The sequence below is a fragment of the Scyliorhinus torazame genome, chromosome 22 (genome assembly GCF_047496885.1).
Source record: "Scyliorhinus torazame isolate Kashiwa2021f chromosome 22, sScyTor2.1, whole genome shotgun sequence".
NCBI classification, from domain to species: domain Eukaryota; kingdom Metazoa; phylum Chordata; class Chondrichthyes; order Carcharhiniformes; family Scyliorhinidae; genus Scyliorhinus; species Scyliorhinus torazame.
This window is the reverse complement of record NC_092728.1, coordinates 1325680-1347019: the sequence shown is the minus strand read 5'-3', so window position 1 is coordinate 1347019 and position 21340 is coordinate 1325680. Positions and strand designations below refer to the sequence as shown.

The 21340-nt window shown below is 55.2% G+C and overlaps 1 protein-coding gene across 1 annotated transcript in view; it reads left to right on the top strand.

Moving 5' to 3' along the window:
- LOC140398878 (neural cell adhesion molecule L1-like) overlaps positions 1 to 21340 on the top strand; it is a 199023-nt gene that overhangs the window by 103864 nt on the left and 73819 nt on the right. The window contains exons 8-9 of the mRNA XM_072487822.1: positions 6107 to 6280; positions 14632 to 14751. Coding sequence (XP_072343923.1) covers positions 6107 to 6280; positions 14632 to 14751 — 294 coding nt within the window. The remainder of the gene's footprint in view (positions 1 to 6106; positions 6281 to 14631; positions 14752 to 21340) is intronic.

Below are 21340 nucleotides of genomic sequence, written 5' to 3'. Positions count from 1 at the left end.
TCCACTAGGTCATTTATAAAAATGACAAACAGCAACGGCCCCAGAACAGATCCTTATGGTACGCCACTTGTAACTGAACTCCATTCTGAACATTTCCCATCAACCACCACCCTCTGTCTTCTTTCAGCTAGCCAATTTCTGATCCACATCTCTAAATCACCCTCAATCCCCAGCCTCCGCATTTTCTGCAATAGCCTACCGTGGGGAACCTTATCAAACGCTTTACTGAAATCCATATACACCACATCAACTGCTCTACCCTCGTCTACCTGTTCAGTCACCTTCTCAAAGAACTCGATAAGGTTTGTGAGGCATGACCTACCCTTCACAAAGCCATGCTGACTATCCCTGATCATATTATTCCTATCTAGATGATTACAAATCTTGTCTCTTATAATCCCCTCCAAGACTTTACCCACAACAGACGTGAGGCTCACCGGTCTGTAGTTTCCGGGGTTGTCTCTACTCCCCTCCTTGAACAAAGGGACCACATTTGCTATCCTCCAGTCCTCTGGCACTATTCCTGTAGCCAATGATGACATAAAAATCAAAGCCAAAGGCTCAGCAATCTCTTCCCTGGCTTCTCAGAGAATCCTAGGATAAATCCCATCAGGCCCCGGGGACTTATCTATTTTCAACCTGAGTGTAGAGGGGGCTTTACTCTGTATCTAACCCCGTGCTGTACCTGTCCTGGGAGTGTTTGATGGGGACAGTGTAGAGGGAGCTTTACTCTGTATCTAACCCCGTGCTGTACCTGTCCTGGGAGTGTTTGATGGGGACAGTGTAGAGAGAGCTTTACTCTGTATCTAACCCCGTGCTGTACCTGTCCTGGGAGTGTTTGATGGGGACAGTGTAGAGGGAGCTTTACTCTGTATCTAACCCGGTGCTGTACCTGTCCTGGGAGTGTTTGATGGGGACAGTGTAGAGGGAGCTTTACTCTGTATCTAACCCCGTGCTGTACCTGTCCCGGGAGTGTTTGATGGGGACAGTGTAGAGGGAGCTTTACTCTGTATCTAACCCCGTACTGTAACTGTCCTGGGAGTGTTTGATGGGGACAGTGTAGAGGGAGCTTTACTCTGTATCTAACCCCGTGCTGTACCTGTCCTGGGAGTGTTTGATGGGGACAGTGTAGAGGGAGCTTTACTCTGTATCTAACCCCGTGCTGTACCTGTCCTGGGTGTGTTTGATGGGGACAGTGTAGAGGGAGCTTTACTCTGTATCTAACCCCGTGCTGTACCTGTCCTGGGAGTGTTTGATGGGGACAGTGCAGAGGGAGCTTTACTCTGTATCTAACCCCGTGCTGTACCTGTCCTGGGAGTGTTTGATGGGGACAGTGTAGAGGGAGCTTTACTCTGTATCTAACCCCGTGCTGTACCTGTCCTGGGAGTGTTTGATGGGGACAGTGCAGAGGGAGCTTTACTCTGTATCTAACCCCGTGCTGTACCTGTCCTGGGAGTGTTTGATGGGGACAGTGTAGAGGGAGCTTTACTCTGTATCTAACCCCGTGCTGTACCTGTCCTGGGAGTGTTTGATGGGGACAGTGTAGAGGGAGCTTCACTCTGTATCTAACCCCGTGCTGTACCTGTCCTGGGAGTGTTTGATGGGGACAGTGTAGAGGGAGCTTTACTCTGTATCTAACCCCGTGCTGTACCTGTCCCGGGAGTGTTTGATGGGGACAGTGTAGAGGGAGCTTTACTCTGTATCTAACCCCGTGCTGTACCTGTCCTGGGAGTGTTTGATGGGGACAGTGTAGAGGGAGCTTTACTCTGTATCTAACCCCGTGCTGTACCTGTCCTGGGAGTGTTTGATGGGGACAGTGTCGAGGGAGCTTTACTCTGTATCTAACCCCGTGCTGTACCTGTCCTGGGAGTGTTTGATGGGGACAGTGTAGAGGGAGCTTTACTCTGTATCTAACCCCGTGCTGTACCTGTCCCAGGAGTGTTTGATGGGGACAGTGTAGAGGGAGCTTTACTCTGTATCTAACCCCGTGCTGTACCTGTCCTGGGAGTGTTTGATGGGGACAGTGTAGAGGGAGCTTTACTCTGTATCTAACCCCGTGCTGTACCTGTCCTGGGAGTGTTTGATGGGGACAGTGTAGAGGGAGCTTTACTCTGTATCTAACCCCGTGCTGTACCTGTCCTGGGAGTGTTTGATGGGGACAGTGTAGAGGGAGCTTTACTCTGTATCTAACCCCGTGCTGTACCTGTCCTGGGAGTGTTTGATGGGGACAGTGTAGAGGGAGCTTTACTCTGTATCTAACCCCGTGCTGTACCTGTCCTGGGAGTGTTTGATGGGGACAGTGTAGAGGGAGCTTTACTCTGTATCTAACCCCGTGCTGTACCTGTCCCGGGAGTGTTTGATGGGGACAGTGTAGAGGGAGCTTTACTCTGTATCTAATCCCGTGCTGTACCTGTCCTGGGAGTGTTTGATGGGGACAGTGTAGAGGGAGCTTTACTCTGTATCTAACCCCGTGCTGTACCTGTCCTGGGAGTGTTTGATGGGGTCAGTGTAGAGGGAGCTTTACTCTGTATCTAACCCTGTCCTGTACCTGTCCTGGGAGTGTTTGATGGGGACAGTGTAGAGGGAGCTTTACTCTGTATCTAACCCCGTGCTGTACCTGTCCTGGGAGTGTTTGATGGGGACAGTGTAGAGGGAGCTTTACTCTGTATCTAACCCCGTGCTGTACCTGTCCCGGGAGTGTTTGATGGGGACAGTGTAGAGGGAGCTTTACTCTGTATCTAATCCCGTGCTGTACCTGTCCTGGGAGTGTTTGATGGGGACAGTGTAGAGGGAGCTTTACTCTGTATCTAACCCCGTGCTGTACCTGTCCTGGGAGTGTTTGATGGGGACAGTGTAGAGGGAGCTTTACTCTGTATCTAACCCCGTGCTGTACCTGTCCTGGGAGTGTTTGATGGGGACAGTGTAGAGGGAGCTTTACTCTGTATCTAACCCCGTGCTGTCCCTGTCCTGGGAGAGTTTGATGGGGACAGTGTAGAGGGAGCTTTACTCTGTATCTAACCCCGTGCTGTACCTGTCCTGGGAGTGTTTGATGGGGACAGTGTAGAGGGAGCTTTACTCTGTATCTAACCCCGTGCTGTACCTGTCCTGGGAGTGTTTGACGGGGAGAGTGTAGAGGGAGCTTTACTCTGTATCTAACCCCGTGCTGTACCTGTCCTGGGAGTGTTTGATTGGGACAGTGTAGAGGGGGCTTTACTCTGTATCTAACCCCGTGCTGTACCTGTCCTGGGAGTGTTTGATGGGGACAGTGGAGAGGGAGCTTTACTCTGTATCTAACCGCGTGCTGTACCTGTCCTGGGAGTGTTTGACGGGGAGAGTGTAGATGGAGCTTTACTCTGTATCTAACCCCGTGCTGTACCTGTCCTGGGAGTGTTTGATTGGGACAGTGTAGAGGGGGCTTTACTCTGTATCTAACCCCGTGCTGTACCTGTCCTGGGAGTGTTTGATGGGGACAGTGGAGAGGGAGCTTTACTCTGTATCTAACCCCGTGCTGTACCTGTCCTGGGAGTGTTTGATGGGGACAGTGTAGAGGGAGCTTTACTCTGTATCTAACCCCGTGCTGTACCTGTCCTGGGAGTGTTTGATGGGGACAGTGTAGAGGGAGCTTTACTCTGTATCTAATCCCGTGCTGTACCTGTCCTGGGAGTGTTTGATGGGGACAGTGTAGAGGGAGCTTTACTCTGTATCTAACCCCGTGCTGTACCTGTCCTGGGAGTGTTTGATGGGGACAGTGTAGAGGGAGCTTTACTCTGTATCTAACCCCGTGCTGTACCTGTCCTGGGAGTGTTTGATGGGGACAGTGTAGAGGGAGCTTTACTCTGTATCTAACCCCGTGCTGTCCCTGTTCGGGGGAGTTTGATGGGGACAGTGTAGAGGGAGCTTTACTCTGTATCTAACCCCGTGCTGTACCTGTCCTGGGAGTGTTTGATGGGGACAGTGTAGAGGGAGCTTTACTCTGTATCTAACCCCGTGCTGTACCTGTCCTGGGAGTGTTTGACGGGGAGAGTGTAGAGGGAGCTTTACTCTGTATCTAACCCCGTGCTGTACCTGTCCTAGGAGTGTTTGATTGGGACAGTGTAGAGGGGGCTTTACTCTGTATCTAACCCCGTGCTGTACCTGTCCTGGGAGTGTTTGATGGGGACAGTGGAGAGGGAGCTTTACTCTGTATCTAACCGCGTGCTGTACCTGTCCTGGGAGTGTTTGACGGGGAGAGTGTAGATGGAGCTTTACCTGTATCTAACCCCGTGCTGTACCTGTCCTGGGAGTGTTTGATTGGGACAGTGTAGAGGGGGCTTTACTCTGTATCTAACCCCGTGCTGTACCTGTCCTGGGAGTGTTTGATGGGGACAGTGTAGAGGGAGCTTTACTCTGTATCTAACCCCGTGCTGTACCTGTCCTGGGAGTGTTTGATGGGGACAGTGTAGAGGGAACTTTACTACGTATCTAACCCTGTGCTGTACCTGTCCTGTGAGTGTTTGATGGGGACAGTGTAGAGGGAGCTTTACTCTGTATCTAACCCCGTGCTGTACCTGTCCTGGGAGTGTTTGATGGGGACAGTGTAGAGGGAGCTTTACTCTGTATCTAACCCTGTGCTGTACCTGTCCTGGGAGTGTTTGATGGGGACAGTGTAGAGGGAGCTTTACTCTGTATCTAACCCCGTGCTGTACCTGTCCCGGGAGTGTTTGAAGGGGACAGTGTAGAGGGAGCTTTACTCTGTATCTAACCCCGTGCTGTGCCTGTCCTGGGAGTGTTTGATGGGGACAGTGTAGAGTGAGCTTTGCTCTGTATCTAACCCCGTGCTGTACCTGTCCTGGGAGTGTTTGATGGGGACAGTGTAGAGGGAGCTTTACTCCGTATCTAACCCCGTGCTGTACCTATCCTGGGTGTGTTTGATGGGGACAGTGTAGAGGGAACTTTACTCTGTATCTAACCCCGTGCTGTACCTGTCCTGGGAGTGTTTGATGGGGACAGTGTAGAGGGAGCTTTACTCTGTATCTAACCCCGTGCTGTACCTGTCCTGGGAGTGTTTGATGGGGACAGTGTAGAGGGAGCTTTACTCTGTATCTAACCCCGTGCTATACCTGTCCTGGGAGTGTTTGATGGGGACAGTGGAGAGGGAGCTTTACTCTGTATCTAACCCCGTGCTGTACCTGTCCTGGGAGTGTTTGATGGGGACAGTGTAGAGGGAGCTTTACTCTGTATCTAACCCCGTGCTGTACCTGTCCTGGGAGTGTTTGATGGGGACAGTGTAGAGGGAGCTTTACTCTGTATCTAACCCCGTGCTGTACCTGTCCTGGGAGTGTTTGATGGGGACAGTGTAGAGGGAGCTTTACTCTGTATCTAACCCTGTGCTGTACCTGTCCTGGGAGTGTTTGATGGGGACTGTGTAGAGGGAGCTTTACTCTGTATCTAACCCCGTGCTGTACCTGTCCTGGGAGTGTTTGATGGGGACAGTGTAGAGGGAGCTTTACTCTGTATCTAACCCCGTGCTGTACCTGTCCTGAGAGTGTTTGATGGGGACAGTGTAGAGGGAGCTTTACTCTGTATCTAACCCTGTGCTGTACCTGTCCTGGGAGTGTTTGATGGGGACTGTGTAGAGGGAGCTTTACTCTGTATCTAACCCCGTGCTGTACCTGTCCTGGGAGTGTTTGATGGGGACAGTGTAGAGGGAGCTTTACTCTGTATCTAACCCCGTGCTGTACCTGTCCTGAGAGTGTTTGATGGGGACAGTGTAGAGGGGGCTTTACTCTGTATCTAACCCTGTGCTGTACCTGTCCTGGGAGAGTTTGATGGGGACAGAGTCACAAATCAGCGTCCATTACTCTATAGAAGTAGAGAATTCCTGCAGTGCAGAAGGAGGCAATTCGGCCCCTCAAATTTGTATGGACCCAGTGACAGAGCCCCCTTCCCCGGCCCACTTTGGACTGTGGGAGGTAACCGGGGCACGCGGAGGAAACCCCCCCGGGAATGTGATGGATTTTCCAAAGGGCCAGCAGAGGTGAGAGCTGCGGAACGGCCTCCTCCTGTGCTCTGTGAGTTTGGGATGGGGCGATGTTCCGTGTGTGATGTGTCCCTTTTGTCTGGACAGTTAACGGAACGGAAGGCGGCTCGCTGACAGAGCAGAACATATCGTCAGCCTCCAGATCCTACACCGTGCACGGGCTCCAGCCCCAGTCCGTCTACAAGTTCTTCGTCGCTGCGCTCACATCGGCGGGACGGGGCAGAGCCGCCAGCAAGGAGATCTACACCAGTCGCGAGGGAGGTGAGTGGGCAGGTAGTGAGGGCGAGGCGGTCGAGGGAAACACTCCCATTCCCGTCCGCGGGCCCCTCATTCATAACGTGCCTTTCACATCGGAAAATAGCCCAACACTTTATGCAGGAGGTTACAGAGATAGGGAGGGGTGTCGGGGCTGGAGGAGGTTACAGGGATAGGGAGGGGTGTAGGGGGCTGGAGGAGGTTACAGAGATAGGGAGCGTTGTAGGGGCTGGAGGAGGTTACAGAGATAGGGAGGGGTGTAGGGACTGGAGGAGGTTACAGAGATAGGGAGGGGTGTAGGGACTGGAGGAGGTTACAGAGATAGGGAGGGGTGTAGGAGCTGGAGGAGGTTACAGAGATAGGGAGGGGTGTAGGGGCTGGAGGAGGTTACAGAGATAGGGAGGGGTGTAGGGGCTGGTGGAGGTTACAGAGATAGGGAGGGGTGTAGGGGCTGGAGGAGGTTACAGAGATAGGGAGGGGTGTAGGGGCTGGAGGAGGCTACAGAGATAGGGAGGGGTGTAGGGGCTGGAGGAGGTTACAGAGATAGGGAGGGGTGTAGGGGCTGGTGGAGGTTACAGAGATAGGGAGGGGTGTAGGGGCTGGAGGAGGTTACAGAGATAGGGAGGGGTGTAGGGGCTGAAGAAGGTTACAGAGATAGGGAGGGGTGTAGGGGCTGGAGGAGGTTACAGAGATAGGGAGGGGTGTAGGGGCTGGTGGAGGTTACAGAGATAGGGAGGGGTGTAGGGGCTGGAGGAGGTTACAGAGATAGGGAGGGGTGTAGGGGCTGGAGGAGGTTACAGAGATAGGGAGGGGTGTAGGGACTGGAGAAGGTTACAGAGATAGGGAGGGGTGTAGGGGCTGGAGGAGGTTACAGAGATAGGGAGGGGTGTAGGGGCTGGAGGAGGTTACAGAGATAGGGAGGGGTGTAGGGGCTGGAGGAGGTTACAGAGATAGGGAGGGGTGTAGGGGCTGGAGGAGGTTACAGAGATAGGGAGGGGTGTAGTGGCTGGAGGAGGTTACAGAGATAGGGAGGGGTGTCGGAGCTGGAGGAGGTTACAGAGATAGGGAGGGGTGTAGGGGCTGGAGGAGGTTACAGAGATAGGGAGGGGTGTCAGAGCTGGAGGAGGTTACAGAGATAGGGAGGGGTCTAGGGGCTGGAGGAGGTTACAGAGATAGGGAGGGTGTCGGCGCTGGAGGAGGTTACAGAGATAGGGAGGGGTGTAGGGACTGGAGGAGGTTACTGAGATAAGGAGGGGTGTAGGGGCTGAAGAAGGTTACAGAGATAGGGAGGGGTGCAGGGGCTAGAGGAGGTTACAGAGACAGGGAGGGATGTAGGGGCTGGAGGAGGTTACAGAGATAGGGAGGGGTGCAGGGGCTAGAGGAGGTTACAGAGATAGGGAGGGGTGTAGGGGCTGGAGTAGGTTACAGAGATAGGGAGGGGTGTAGGGGCTGGAGGAGGTTACAGAGATAGGGAGGGGTGTAGGGGCTGGAGGAGGTTACAGGGATAGGGAGGGGTGTAGGGGCTGGAGGAGGTTACAGGGATAGGGAGGGGTGTAGGGGCTGGAGGAGGTTACAGAGATAGGGAGGGGTGTCGGGGCTGGAGGAGGATACAGAGATCGGGAGGGGTGTCGGTGCTGGAGGAGGTTACAGACATAGGGAAGGGTGTCGGAGCTGGAGGAGGTTACAGACATAGGGAAGGGTGTCGGAGCTGGAGGAGATTACAGAGTTAGGGAGGGTGTAGGGGGCTGGAGGAGGTTACAGAGATAGTGAGGGGTGTAGGGGCTGGAGGAGGTTACAGAGACAGGGAGGGGTGTAGGGGCTGGAGGAGGTTACAGAGATAGGGAGGGGTGTAGGGGCTGGAGGAGGTTACAGAGATAGGGAGGGGTGTAGGGGCTGGAGGAGGTTACAGAGATAGGGAGGGGTGTAGGGACTGGAGAAGGTTACAGAGATAGGGAGGGATGTAGGGGCTGGAGGAGGTTACAGAGATAGGGAGGGGTGTAGGGGCTGGAGGAGGTTACAGAGATAGGGAGGGGTGTAGGGGCTGGAGGAGGTTACAGAGATAGGGAGGGGTGTAGGGGCTGGAGGAGGTTACAGAGATAGGGAGGGGTGTAGTGGCTGGAGGAGGTTACAGAGATAGGGAGGGGTGTCGGAGCTGGAGGAGGTTACAGAGATAGGGAGGGGTGTAGGGGCTGGAGGAGGTTACAGAGATAGGGAGGGGTGTCGGAGCTGGAGCAGGTTACAGAGATAGGGAGGGGTCTAGGGGCTGGAGGAGGTTACAGAGATAGGGAGGGTGTCGGGGCTGGAGGAGGTTACAGAGATAGGGAGGGGTGTAGGGACTGGAGGAGGTTACTGAGATAAGGAGGGGTGTAGGGGCTGAAGAAGGTTACAGAGATAAGGAGGGGTGTAGGGGCTGGAGGAGGTTCCAGAGATAGGGATGGTGTCGGGGCTGGAGGAGGTTACAGAGATAGGGAGGGGTGTAGGGGCTGGAGGAGGTTACAGAGATAGGGAGGGGTGTAGGGGCTGGAGGAGGTTACAGAGATAGGGAGGGGTGTAGGGGCTGGAGGAGGTTACAGAGATAGGGAGGGGTGTAGGGGCTGGAGGAGGTTACAGGGATAGGGAGGGGTGTAGGGGCTGGAGGAGGTTACAGGGATAGGGAGGGGTGTAGGGGCTGGAGGAGGTTACAGAGATAGGGAGGGGTGTCGGGGCTGGAGGAGGATACATAGATCGGGAGGGGTGTCGGTGCTGGAGGAGGTTACAGACATAGGGAAGGGTGTCGGAGCTGGAGGAGGTTACAGACATAGGGAAGGGTGTCGGAGCTGGAGGAGATTACAGAGATAGGGAGGGTGTCGGGGCTGGAGGAGGTTACAGAGATAGGGAGGGGTGTAGGGGCTGGAGGAGGTTACAGGGATAGGGAGGGGTGTAGGGGCTGGAGGAGGTTACAGACATAGGGAGGGGTGTAGGGGCTGGAGGAGGTTACAGAGATAGGCAGGGTTGTAGGGGTTGGAGGAGGTTACAGACATAGGGGGGGTGTAGGGGCAGGAGGAGGTTACAGAGATCGGGTGGGTGTAGGAGCTGGAGGAGGTTACAGAGATAGGGAGGGGTGTAGGGGCTGGAGGAGGTTACAGAGATAGGGAGGGGGTGTAGGGGCTGGAGGAGGTTACAGAGATAGGGAGGTTGTAGGGGGCTGTAGGAGGTTACAGAGATCGGGAGTGGATGTAGGGGCTGGAGGAGGTTACAGAGATAAGGAGGGGTGTAGGGGCTGGAGGAGGTTACAGAGATAGGGAGGTTGTAGGGGGATGGAGGAGGTTACAGAGATAGGGAGGGGTGTAGGGGCTGGAGGAGGTTACAGAGATAGGGAGGGTGTAGGGGCAGGAGGAGGTTACAGAGATAGGGAGGGGTGTAGGGGCTGGAGGAGGTTACAGAGATAAGGAGGGGTGTAGGGGCTGGAGGAGGTTACAGAGATAGGGAGGTTGTAGGGGGATGGAGGAGGTTACAGAGATAGGGAGGGGTGTCGGGGCTGGAGGAGGCGGCAGAGATAGGGAGGGGTGTAGGGGCTGGAGGAGGTTACAGAGATAGGGAGGGAGTGGAGAGGCTGGAGGAGGTTACAGAGATTGGGAGGGGTATAGGTGCTGGAGAAGGTTACAGAGATGGGGAGGGTTGGAGGGGTTGGAGGATGTTACAGAGATAGGGAGGTGTGTAGGGGCAGGACGAGGTTACAGAGATCGGGTGGGTGTAGGAGCTGGAGGAGGTTACAGAGATAGGGAGGGGTGTAGGGGCTGGAGGAAGTTACAGAGATAGGGAAGATGTCGGGGCTGGAGGAGGTTACAGAGATAGGGAGGGGTGTAGGGGCTGGAGGAGGTTACAGGGATAGGGAGGGGTGTTGGGGCAGGAGGAGGTTACAGAGATCGGGTGGGTGTAGGAGCTGGAGGAGGTTACAGAGATAGGGAGGGGTGTAGGGGCTGGAGGAAGTTACAGAGATAGGGAGGGGTGTAGGGGCTGGAGGAGGTTACAGAGATAGGGAGGGGTATAGGGGCTGGAGGAGGTTACAGAGATAGGGAGGAGTGTCAGGGCTGGAGGAGGTTACAGAGATAGGGAGGGTGTAGGGGCTGGAGGAGGTTACAGAGATAGGGAGGGGTGTAGGGGCTGGAGGAGGTTACAGAGATAGGGAGGGGTTGTAGGGGCTGGAGGAAGTTACAGAGATAGGGAGGGTGTCGGGGCTGGAGGAGGTTACAGAGAAAGGGAGGGGTGTAGGGGCTGGAGGAGGTTACAGGGATAGGGAGGGGTGTCGGGGATTAGGGTGTGGGTCACCGAGCACGGGGGAGGGGGGGGTAATGGAGGTACTTGTGCGGGAAGAGAGCACGGGGGGGGGTAATGGGGGTACGTGTGCGGGTCAGAGAGCACGGGTGGGTTAATGGGGGTACGTGTGCGGGTCAGAGAGCACGGGGGGGTAATGGGGGTTAGGGTGCGGGTCAGAGAGCACGGGGGGGGGTAATGGGGGTACGTGTGCGGGTCAGAGAGCACGGGGGGGTAATGGGGTTACGTGTGCGGGTCAGAGAGCACGGGGAGGGTAATGGGGGTACGTGTGCGGGTCAGAGAGCACGGGGGGGGTAATGGGGGTTACGTGTGCGGGTCACCGAGCACGGGGGGTGTAATGGGGGTACGTGTGCGGGTCAGAGAGCACGGGGGGTAATGGGGGTACGTGTGCGGGTCAGAGAGCACGGGGGGGGGTAATGGGGGTACGTGTGCGGGTCAGAGTGCACGGGGGGTAATGGGGGTACGTGTGCGGGTCAGAGAGCACGGGGGGGTAATGGGGGTACGTGTGCGGGTCAGGGAGCACGGGGGGGTAATGGGGGTACGTGTGCGGGTCAGAGAGCACAGGGGGTAATGGGGGTACGTGTGCGGGTCAGAGAGCACGGGGGGGTAATGGGGGTACGTGTGCGGGTCAGAGAGCACGGGGGGGCTAATGGGGGTTAGGGTGCGGGTCAGAGAGCACGGGGGGGTAATGGGGGTACGTGTGCGGGTCACCGAGCACGGGGGGGTAATGGGGGTACGTGTGCGGGTCAGAGAGCACGGGGGGGTAATGGGGGTACGTGTGCGGGTCAGAGAGCACGGGGGGGTAATGAGGGTACGTGTGCGGGTCAGAGAGCACGGGGGGGGTAATGGGGGTACGTGTGCGGGTCAGAGAGCACGGGGGGGTAATGGGGGAACGTGTGCGGGTCAGGGAGCACGGGGGGGTAATGGGGGTACGTGTGCGGGTCAGAGAGCACGAGGGGGGTTAATGGGGGTTAGGGTGCAGGTCAGAGAGCACAGGGGGGTAATGGGTGTACGTGTGCGGGTCAGAGAGCACGGGGGGGGTAATGGGGGTTAGGGTGCGGGTCAGAGAGCACGGGGGGGGGGGGTAATGGGGGTACGTGTGCGGGTCAGAGAGCACGGGGGGGTAATGGGGGTACGTGTGCGGGTCAGAGAGCACGGGGGGGCTAATGGGGGTACGTGTGCGGGTCAGAGAGCACGGGGGGGTAATGGGGGTTAGGGTGCGGGTCAGAGAGCACGGGGGGGGGGTAATGGGGGTACGTGTGCGGGTCAGAGAGCACGGGGGGGGTAATGGGGGTACGTGTGCGGGTCAGAGTGCACGGGGGGTTAATGGGGGTACGTGCGCGGGTCAGAGAGCACGGGGGGGTAATGGGGGTACGTGTGCGGGTCAGAGAGCACGGGGGGGTAATGGGGGTACGTGTGCGGGTCAGAGAGCATGGGGGGGTTAATGGGGGTTAGGGTGCGGGTCACCGAGCACGGGGGGGTAATGGGGGTACGTGTGCGGGTCAGAGAGCACGGGGGGGTAATGGGGGTACGTGTGCGGGTCAGGGAGCACGGGGGGGTAATGGGGGTACGTGTGCGGGTCAGAGAGCACGGGGGGGTAATGGGGGTACGTGTGCGGGTCAGAGAGCACGGGGGGGTAATGGGGGTACGTGTGCGGGTCAGAGAGCACGGGGGGGTAATGGGGGTACGTGTGCGGGTCAGAGAGCACGGGGGGGTTAATGGGGGTTTGGGTGCGGGTCAGAGAGCACGGGGGGTAATGGGGGTGCGTGTGCGGGTCAGAGAGCACGGGGGGGGGGGGTAATGGGGGTACGTGTGCGAGTCACCGAGCACGGGGGGGTTAATGGGGGTTAGGGTGCGGGTCACCGAGCACGGGGGGGTAATGGGGGTACGTGTGCGGGTCACCGAGCACGGGGGGGTAATGGGGGACCCGGTCACTGGGACAGCAGCGTTTGGGCAGTGCGATGGCAGCCAGGAGGCTGTGATCCGATGTGCTGACATCCATCTGGATGAATGAGCAGGTTTATTTCTGTGTGTTTGGAGATGATTGGCAGTGAGTGAGGTGGCCGCTGCCCTCTGGCAGTTGTCTGATTCACTGCAGACGTTACATCGAGAATGTCCAGTCAGAGTGGAGATCTCACTAAAACGTGGCTCCCTTCACTCACAGGACACTGTCATTGCCTCGAAGCTGAGTGAGTACACGGTGAGGTACTCCCCAGACTTCCCCAGCCTCTCGCACACCTCTGCTTGTCCCAGCTCTCCCTTACACGCCTGCTCAGTGGGCGGACAGAGGCATTGCGGAAGCCATTTTCGGCACAGCAGCACCCACCGAGAAGGCAATGTTCACTCCTGGATCGGGATTTAATGATTTGGGTTGAGGGATAGATGTTGGTCCCAAGAGAACATGGAGAGATCTCCCAGTGATTTTCCCTCTAATGGCCGATGTCCAACAGTGCGGCACTCCCTCAGTACTGACCCTCTGACAGTGTGTTGCTCCCTCAGCACTGACCCTCTGACAGTGCGGCACTCCCTCAGTACTGACCCTCTGACAGTGTGTTGCTCCCTCAGCACTGACCCTCTGACAGTGCGGCACTCCCTCAGTACTGACCCTCTGACTGTGCGGCACTCCCTCAGTACTGACCCTCTGACAGTGCGGCGCTCCCTCAGTACTGACCCTCTGACAGTGCAGCACTCCCTCAGTACTGACCCTCTGACAGTGCGGCGCTCCCTCAGCACTGACCCTCTGACAGTGCGGCACTCCCTCAGTACTGACCCTCTGACAGTGCAGCACTCCCTCAGTACTGACCCACTGACAGTGCGGCACTCCCTCAGTACTGACCCTCTGACAGTGCGGCGCTCCCTCAGTACTGACCCTCTGACAGTGCGTCACTCCCTCAGTACTGACCCTCTGACAGTGCGGCACTCCCTCAGTACTGACCCTCTGACAGTGCGGCACTCCCTCAGTACTGCCCCTCTGACAGTGCGGCACTCCCTCAGTACTGACCCTCTGACAGTGCGGCGCTCCCTCAGTACTGACCCTCTGACAGTGCGGCACTCCCTCAGTACTGACCCTCTGACAGTGCAGCACTCCCTCAGTACTGACCCTCTGACAGTGCAGCTCTCCCTCAGTACTGACCCACTGACAGTGCGGCATTCCCTCAGTACTGACCCTCTGACAGTGCAGCACTCCCTCAGTACTGACCCACTGACAGTGCGGCACTCCCTCAGTACTGACCCTCTGACAGTGCGGCACTCCCTCAGTACTGACCCTCTGACAGTGCGGCGCTCCCTCAGTACTGACCCTCTGACAGTGCGGCACTCCCTCAGTACTGACCCTCTGACAGTGCGGCGCTCCCTCAGTACTGACCCTCTGACAGTGCGGCACTCCCTCAGTACTGCCCCTCTGACAGTGCGGCACTCCCTCAGTACTGACCCTCTGACAGTGCGGCGCTCCCTCAGTACTGACCCTCTGACAGTGCGGCACTCCCTCAGTACTGACCCTCTGACAGTGCAGCACTCCCTCAGTACTGACCCTCTGACAGTGCAGCTCTCCCTCAGTACTGACCCACTGACAGTGCGGCATTCCCTCAGTACTGACCCTCTGACAGTGCAGCACTCCCTCAGTACTGACCCACTGACAGTGCGGCGCTCCCTCAGTACTGACCCTCTGACAGTGCGGCTCTCCCTCAGTACTGACCCTCTGACAGTGCGGCACTCCCTCAGTACTGACCCTCTGACAGTGCAACACTCCCTCAGTACTGACCATCTGACAGTGCAGCACTCCCTCAGTACTGACCCTCTGACAGTGCGGCACTCCCTCAGTACTGACCCTCTGACAGTGCGGCACTCCCTCAGTACTGACCCTCTGACAGTGCGGCACTCCCTCAGTACTGACCCTCTGACAGTGCAGCACTCCCTCAGTACTGACCCACTGACAGTGCAGCACTCCCTCAGTCCGGCAGTCACATGCTGCGTTTTCTGAATTCCTCCTCCCAAATCCTGCCCAGTGGAGCCAAACATTAAAAGTCTGCTCTGTGTTTGTCTAGAGCCCCGGGTCCTGAAGAACATCAGTTACACAGTGGGTGACACACACACCAACATCAGCTGGATCGGACTGGAGGGTCACAGAGTCACAGAACTACATGTCCAGTACATGAACAAAGACGGTGAGTTCATTGACACCACACCCCCGGGCAGCTCGGCATCACGGCAAGTTCGTCGCATGGTGCATTCCTCCAATAGTGCAGCCGTTGCATGGGGTGTTTGCTAGAGCTGTTGGGGAGAATTTAAACTAATGTGGCAGGGGGATGGGAACCGATGCAGGAAGTTGGAAGGTAGTAAAACAGGGACAGAAACAAAAGGCAGTAAGGGGGAAAGTGTAAGGCAGAGAAGCCATTGTCAAAAATCAAAAAGGGCGACAGTACAAGGTACAGAGACTGAGGGGAGCTCAGTGAATAGGACCAGGAATACTAAAAGAAATAAAACGGGAAGTGAAAACATTAATGGTAAGCGACGCGGCAGGTTGTGACAGGAAGATATGGGTTCGACGACAAGGAAAATTAGGAGAAAGGTTAAGAGGAAATATAACTTAGGAGAGGTTACTGATCGAGGTGTTAAGATTCAAAACAGAGGTAAAAAAGCCAACCTAAGTGTACTTTACCTGAATGCTCGTAGTATTCGGAATAAGGTAAATGGGTTGATGGCGCAAATCATCGTGAATGACTATGATTTAGTGGCCATTTCTGAAACATGGTTAAAGGATGGTCACGACTGGGAGTTAAATATCCGAGGGTATCAAACTTTTCGGAAGGACAGAGTGGATGGTAAGGGAGGTGGTGTAGCTCTGTTATTTAAGGATGACATCCGGGCAACAGTAAGGGATGACATCGGTGCTATGGAGGATAAGGTTGAATCCATTTGGGTGGAAATCAGGAATAGTAAGGCGAAAAAGTCACTGATAGGAGTAGTCTATAGGCCACCAAATAGTAACATTATGGTGGGGCAGGCAATAAACAAAGAAATAACAGATGCATGTAGAAATGGTACAGCAGTTACCATGGGTGATTTTAATCTACATGTTGATTGGTTTAACCAGGTCGGTCAAGGCAGCCTTGAGGAGGAGTTTATAGAATGTATCCGCGATAGTTTCCTAGAACAGTATGTAATGGAACCTACGAGGGAACAAGCGGTCCTAGATCTGGTCCTGTGTAATGAGACAGGATTGATTCAGGATCTCATAGTTAGGGATCCTCTCGGAAGGAGCGATCACAATGTGGTGGAATTTAAAATACAGATGGAGGGTGAGAAGGTAAAATCAAGCACTATGTTTTGTGCTTAAACAAAGGAGATTACAATGGGATGAGAGAAGAACTAGCTAAGGTAGATTGGGAGCAAAGACTTTATGGTGAAACAGTTGAGGAACAGTGGAGAACCTTCCAAGTGATTTTTCACAGCGCTCAGCAAAGGTTTATACCAACAAAAAGGAAGGACGGTTAAAAGAGGGAAAATCGACCGTGGATATCTAAGGAAATAAGGGAAGTATCAAATTGAAGGAAAAAACATACAAAGTAGCAAAGATTAGTGGGAGGCTAGAGGACTGGGAAGTCTTTAGGGGCAACAGAAAGCTACTAAAAAAGCTATAAAGAAGAGTAAGATAGATTATGAGAGTAAACTTGCTCAGAATATAAAAACAGATAGTAAAAGTTTCTACAAATACATAAAACAAAAAAGAGTGGCTCAGGTAAATATTGGTCCTTTAGAGGATGAGAAGGGAGATTTAATAATGGGAGATGAGGAAATGGCTGAGGAACTGAACAGGTTTTTTGGGTCGGTCTTCACAGTGGAAGACACAAATAACATGCCAATGACTGATGGAAATGAGGCTATGACAGGTGAGGACCTTGAGAGGATTGTTATCACCAAGGAGGTAGTGATGGACAAGCTAATGGGGCTAAAGGTAGACAAGTCTCCTGGCCCTGATGGAATGCATCCCAGAGTGCTAAAAGAGATGGCTAGGGAAATTGCAAATGCACTAGTGATAATTTACCAAAATTCACTAGACTCTGGGGTGGTCCCGGCGGATTGGAAATTAGCAAACGTGACACCACTGTTTAAAAAAGGAGGTAGGCAGAAAGCGGGTAATTATAGGCCAGTGAGCTTAACTTCGAAAGTAGGGAAGATGCTGGAATCTATCATCAAGGAAGAAATAACGAGGCATCTGGATGGAAATTGTCCCATTGGGCAGACGCAGCATGGGTTCATAAAGGGCAGGTCGTGCCGAACTAATTTAGTGGAATTTTTTGAGGACATTAACAGTGCGGTAGATAACGGGGAGCCAATGGATGTGGTATATCTGGATTTCCAGAAAGCCTTTGACAAGGTGCCACACAAAAGGTTGTTGCATAAGATAAAGATGCATGGCATTAAGGGGAAAGTAATAGCATGGATAGAGGATTGGTTAATTAATAGAAAGCAAAGAGTGGGGATTTAAGTGTATTTCTCTGGTTGGCAATCAGTAGCTAGTGGTGTCCCTCAGGGATCTGTGTTGGGCCCACAACTGTTCACAATTTACATCGATGATTTGGAGTTGGGGACCAAGGGCAATGTGTCCAAGTTTGCAGACGACACTAAGATAAGTGGTAAAGCAAAAAGTGCAGAGGATACTGGAAGTCTGCAGAGGGATTTGGATAGGCTAAGTGAATGGGCTAGGGTCTGGCAGATGGAATACAATATTGATAAATGTGAGGTTATCCATTTTGGTAGGAATAACAGCAAAAGGGATTATTATTTAAATGATAAAATATTAAAACATGCTGCTGTGCAGAGAGACCTGGGTGTGCTAGTGCATGAGTCGCAAAAAGTTGGTTTACAGGTGCAACAGGTGATTCAGAAGGCAAATGGAATTTTGTACTTCATTGCTAGAGCGATGGAGTTTAAGACTCGGGAGGTTATGCTGCAATTGTATAAGGTGTTAGTGAGGCCACACCTGGAGTATTGTGTTCAGTTTTGGTCTCCATACCCGAGAATGGACGTACTGGCACTGGAGGGTGTGCAGAGGAGATTCACTAGGTTAATCCCAGAGTTGAAGGGGTTGGATTACGAGGAGAGGTTGAGTAGACTGGGACTGTACTCGTTGGAATTTAGAAGGATGAGGGGGGATCTGATAGAAACATATAAGATTATGAAGGGAATAGATAGGATAGATGCGGGCAGGTTGTTTCCACTGGCGGGTGAAAGCCGAACGAGGGGGCATAGCCTCAAAATAAGGGGAAGTAGATTTAGGACTGAGTTTAGGAGGAACTTCTTCACCCAAAGGGTTGTGAATCTATGGAATTCCTTGCCCAGTGAAGCAGCTGAGGCTCCTTCATTAAATGTTTTTAAGATAAAGATAGATAGTTTTTTGAAGAATAATGGGATTAAGGGTTATGGTGTTCGGGCCGGAAAGTGGAGCTGAGTCCACAAAAGATCAGCCATGATCTCATTGAATGGTGGAGCAGGCTCGAGGGGCCAGATGGCCTACTCCTGCTCCTAGTTCTTATGTTCTTATGGCGCGCACGTCACATGGAGCATTTGTCACATGGGTCACATGGCGCTCTCGTCACACGACGGGCTCATCGCCCGGCGCTCTCGTCATACGGTGCGCTCATCGCATGGGGCACTTCACGCGTGGCCGCTCGTCACGTGGCCCGCTCCTCGCTTGACGCGCAACTTGCTTGTTGCAAACCAACTCTGCTTAGCGCTCCCTGTGTACGGGCCGGGGAAACCACAATTGCGTTCCCTGGTCGGACTCTCTCGGACTGTTGTGTGTGGAGAATGTGGATTCCAGCACAGTACAGTCACACGAGGCCAGCACTCCCACTGTCAGAGGGTCAGTACTGAGGGAGTGCCGCACTGTCAGAGAGTCAGTACTGAGGGAGTGCCGCACTGTCAGTGGGTCAGTACTGAGGGAGTGCCGCACTGTCAGAGGGTCAGTACTGAGGGAGTGCCGCACTGTCAGAGAGTCAGTACTGAGGGAGTGCCGCACTGTCAGTGGGTCAGTACTGAGGGAGTGCCGCACTGTCAGTGGGTCAGTACTGAGGGAGTGCCGCACTGTCAGAGGGTCAGTACTGAGGGAGTGCTGCACTGTCAGAGGGTCAGTACTGAGGGAGTGCCGCACTGTCAGAGGGTCAGTACTGAGGGAGTGCCGCACTGTCAGAGGGTCAGTACTGAGGGAGTGCCGCACTGTCAGAGGGTCAGTACTGAGGGAGTGCCGCACTGTCAGAGGGTCAGTACTGAGGGAGTGCCGCACTGTCAGAGGGTCAGTACTGAGGGAGTGCTGCACTGTCAGAGGGTCAGTGCTGAGGGAGTGCCGCACTGTCAGAGGGTCAGTACTGAGGGAGTGCCGCACTGTCAGAGGGTCAGTACTGAGGGAGCGCCGCACTGTCAGAGGGTCAGTACTGAGGGAGTGCCGCACTGTCAGAGGGTCAGTACTGAGGGAGAGCCGCACTGTCAGAGGGTCAGTACTGAGGGAGTGCCGCACTGTCAGAGGGTCACTGCTGAGGGAGTACGCACTCTCAGAGGGTCAGTACTGAGGGAGTGCCGCACTGTCAGAGGGTCAGTACTGAGGGAGTGCCGCACTGTCGGAGGGTCAGTACTGAGGGACTGCCGCACTGTCAGAGGGTCAGTACTGAGGGAGTGCCGCACTGTCGGAGGGTCAGTACTGAGGGAGAGCCGCACTGTCAGAGGGTCAGTACTGAGGGAGTGCCGCACTGTCGGAGGGTCACTACTGAGGGAGAGCCGCACTGTCAGAGGGTCAGTACTGAGGGAGTGCCGCACTGTCGGAGGGTCAGTACTGAGGGAGTGCCGCACTGTCAGAGGGTCAGTGCTGAGGGAGTGCCGCACTGTCAGAGGGTCACTGCTGAGGGAGGGCCGCACTGTCGGAGGGTCAGTACTGAGGGAGTGCCGCAGTGCCAGAGGGTCAGTACTGAGGGAGTGCTGTACTGTCAGAGGGTCAGTACTGAGGGAGTGCCGCACTGTCAGAGGGTCAGTACTGAGGGAGTGCCGCAGTGCCAGAGGGTCAGTACTGAGGGAGTGCTGTACTGTCAGAGGGTCAGTACTGAGGGATAGCTGCACTGTCAGAGGATCAGTACTGAGGGAGTGCCGCACTGTCAGAGGGTCAGTACTGAGGGAGTGCCGCACTGTCAGAGGGTCAGTACTGAGGGAGTGCCGCACTGTCAGAGGGTCAGTACTGAGGGAGTGCTGCACTGTCAGAGGGTCAGTACTGAGGGAGTGCCGCACTGTCAGAGGGTCAGTACTGAGGGAGTGCTGTACTGTCAGAGGGTCAGTACTGAGGGAGAGCTGCACTGTCAGAGGGTCAGTGCTGAGGGAGTGCCGCACTGTCAGAGGGTCAGTACTGAGGGAGTGCCGCACTGTCAGAGGGCAGTACTGAGGGAGTGCCGCACTGTCAGAGGGTCAGTACTGAGGGAGTGCTGCACTGTCAGAGGGTCGGTACTGAGGGAGTGCCGCACTGTCAGAGGGTCAGTACTGAGGGAGTGCTGCACTGTCAGAGGGTCAGTACTGAGGGAGCGCCGCACTGTCAGAGGGTCAGTACTGAGGGAGTGCCGCACTGTCAGAGGGTCAGTACTGAGGGAGAGCCGCACTGTCAGAGGGTCAGTACTGAGGGAGTGCCGCACTGTCAGAGGGTCACTGCTGAGGGAGTACGCACTCTCAGAGGGTCAGTACTGAGGGAGTGCCGCACTGTCAGAGGGTCAGTACTGAGGGAGTGCCGCACTGTCGGAGGGTCAGTACTGAGGGACTGCCGCACTGTCAGAGGGTCAGTACTGAGGGAGTGCCGCACTGTCGGAGGGTCAGTACTGAGGGAGAGCCGCACTGTCAGAGGGTCAGTACTGAGGGAGTGCCGCACTGTCGGAGGGTCACTACTGAGGGAGAGCCGCACTGTCAGAGGGTCAGTACTGAGGGAGTGCCGCACTGTCGGAGGGTCAGTACTGAGGGAGTGCCGCACTGTCAGAGGGTCAGTGCTGAGGGAGTGCCGCACTGTCAGAGGGTCACTGCTGAGGGAGGGCCGCACTCTCAGAGGGTCAGTACTGAGGGAGTGCCGCACTGTCAGAGGGTCAGTACTGAGGGAGTGCCGCAGTGCCAGAGGGTCAGTACTGAGGGAGTGCTGTACTGTCAGAGGGTCAGTACTGAGGGATAGCCGCACTGTCAGAGGGTCAGTACTGAGCGAGTGCTGCACTGACAGAGGGTCAGTACTGAGGGAGTGCCGCACTGTCAGAGGGTCAGTACTGAGGGAGTGCTGCACTGTCAGAGGGTCAGTACTGAGGGAGTGCCGCACTGTCAGAGGGTCAGTACTGAGGGAGTGCTGCACTGTCAGAGGGTCAGTACTGAGGGAGTGCCGCACTGTCAGAGGGTCAGTACTGAGGGAGTGCTGTACTGTCAGAGGGTCAGTACTGAGGGAGTGCCACACTGTCAGAGGGTCAGCACTGAGGGAGCGCCGCACTGTCAGAGGGTCAGCACTGAGGGAGTGCCGCACTGTCAGAGGGTCAGTACTGAGGCAGTGCCGCACTGTCAGAGGGTCAGTACTGAGGGAGTACAGCACTGTCAGAGGGTCAGTACTGAGGGAGTGCCGCACTGTCAGAGGGTCAGTACTGAGGGAGTGCCGCACTGTCAGAGGGTCAGTACTGAGGGAGTGCTGCACTGTCAGAGGGTCAGTGCTGAGGGAGTGCCGCACTGTCAGATGGTCAGTACTGAGGGAGTGCC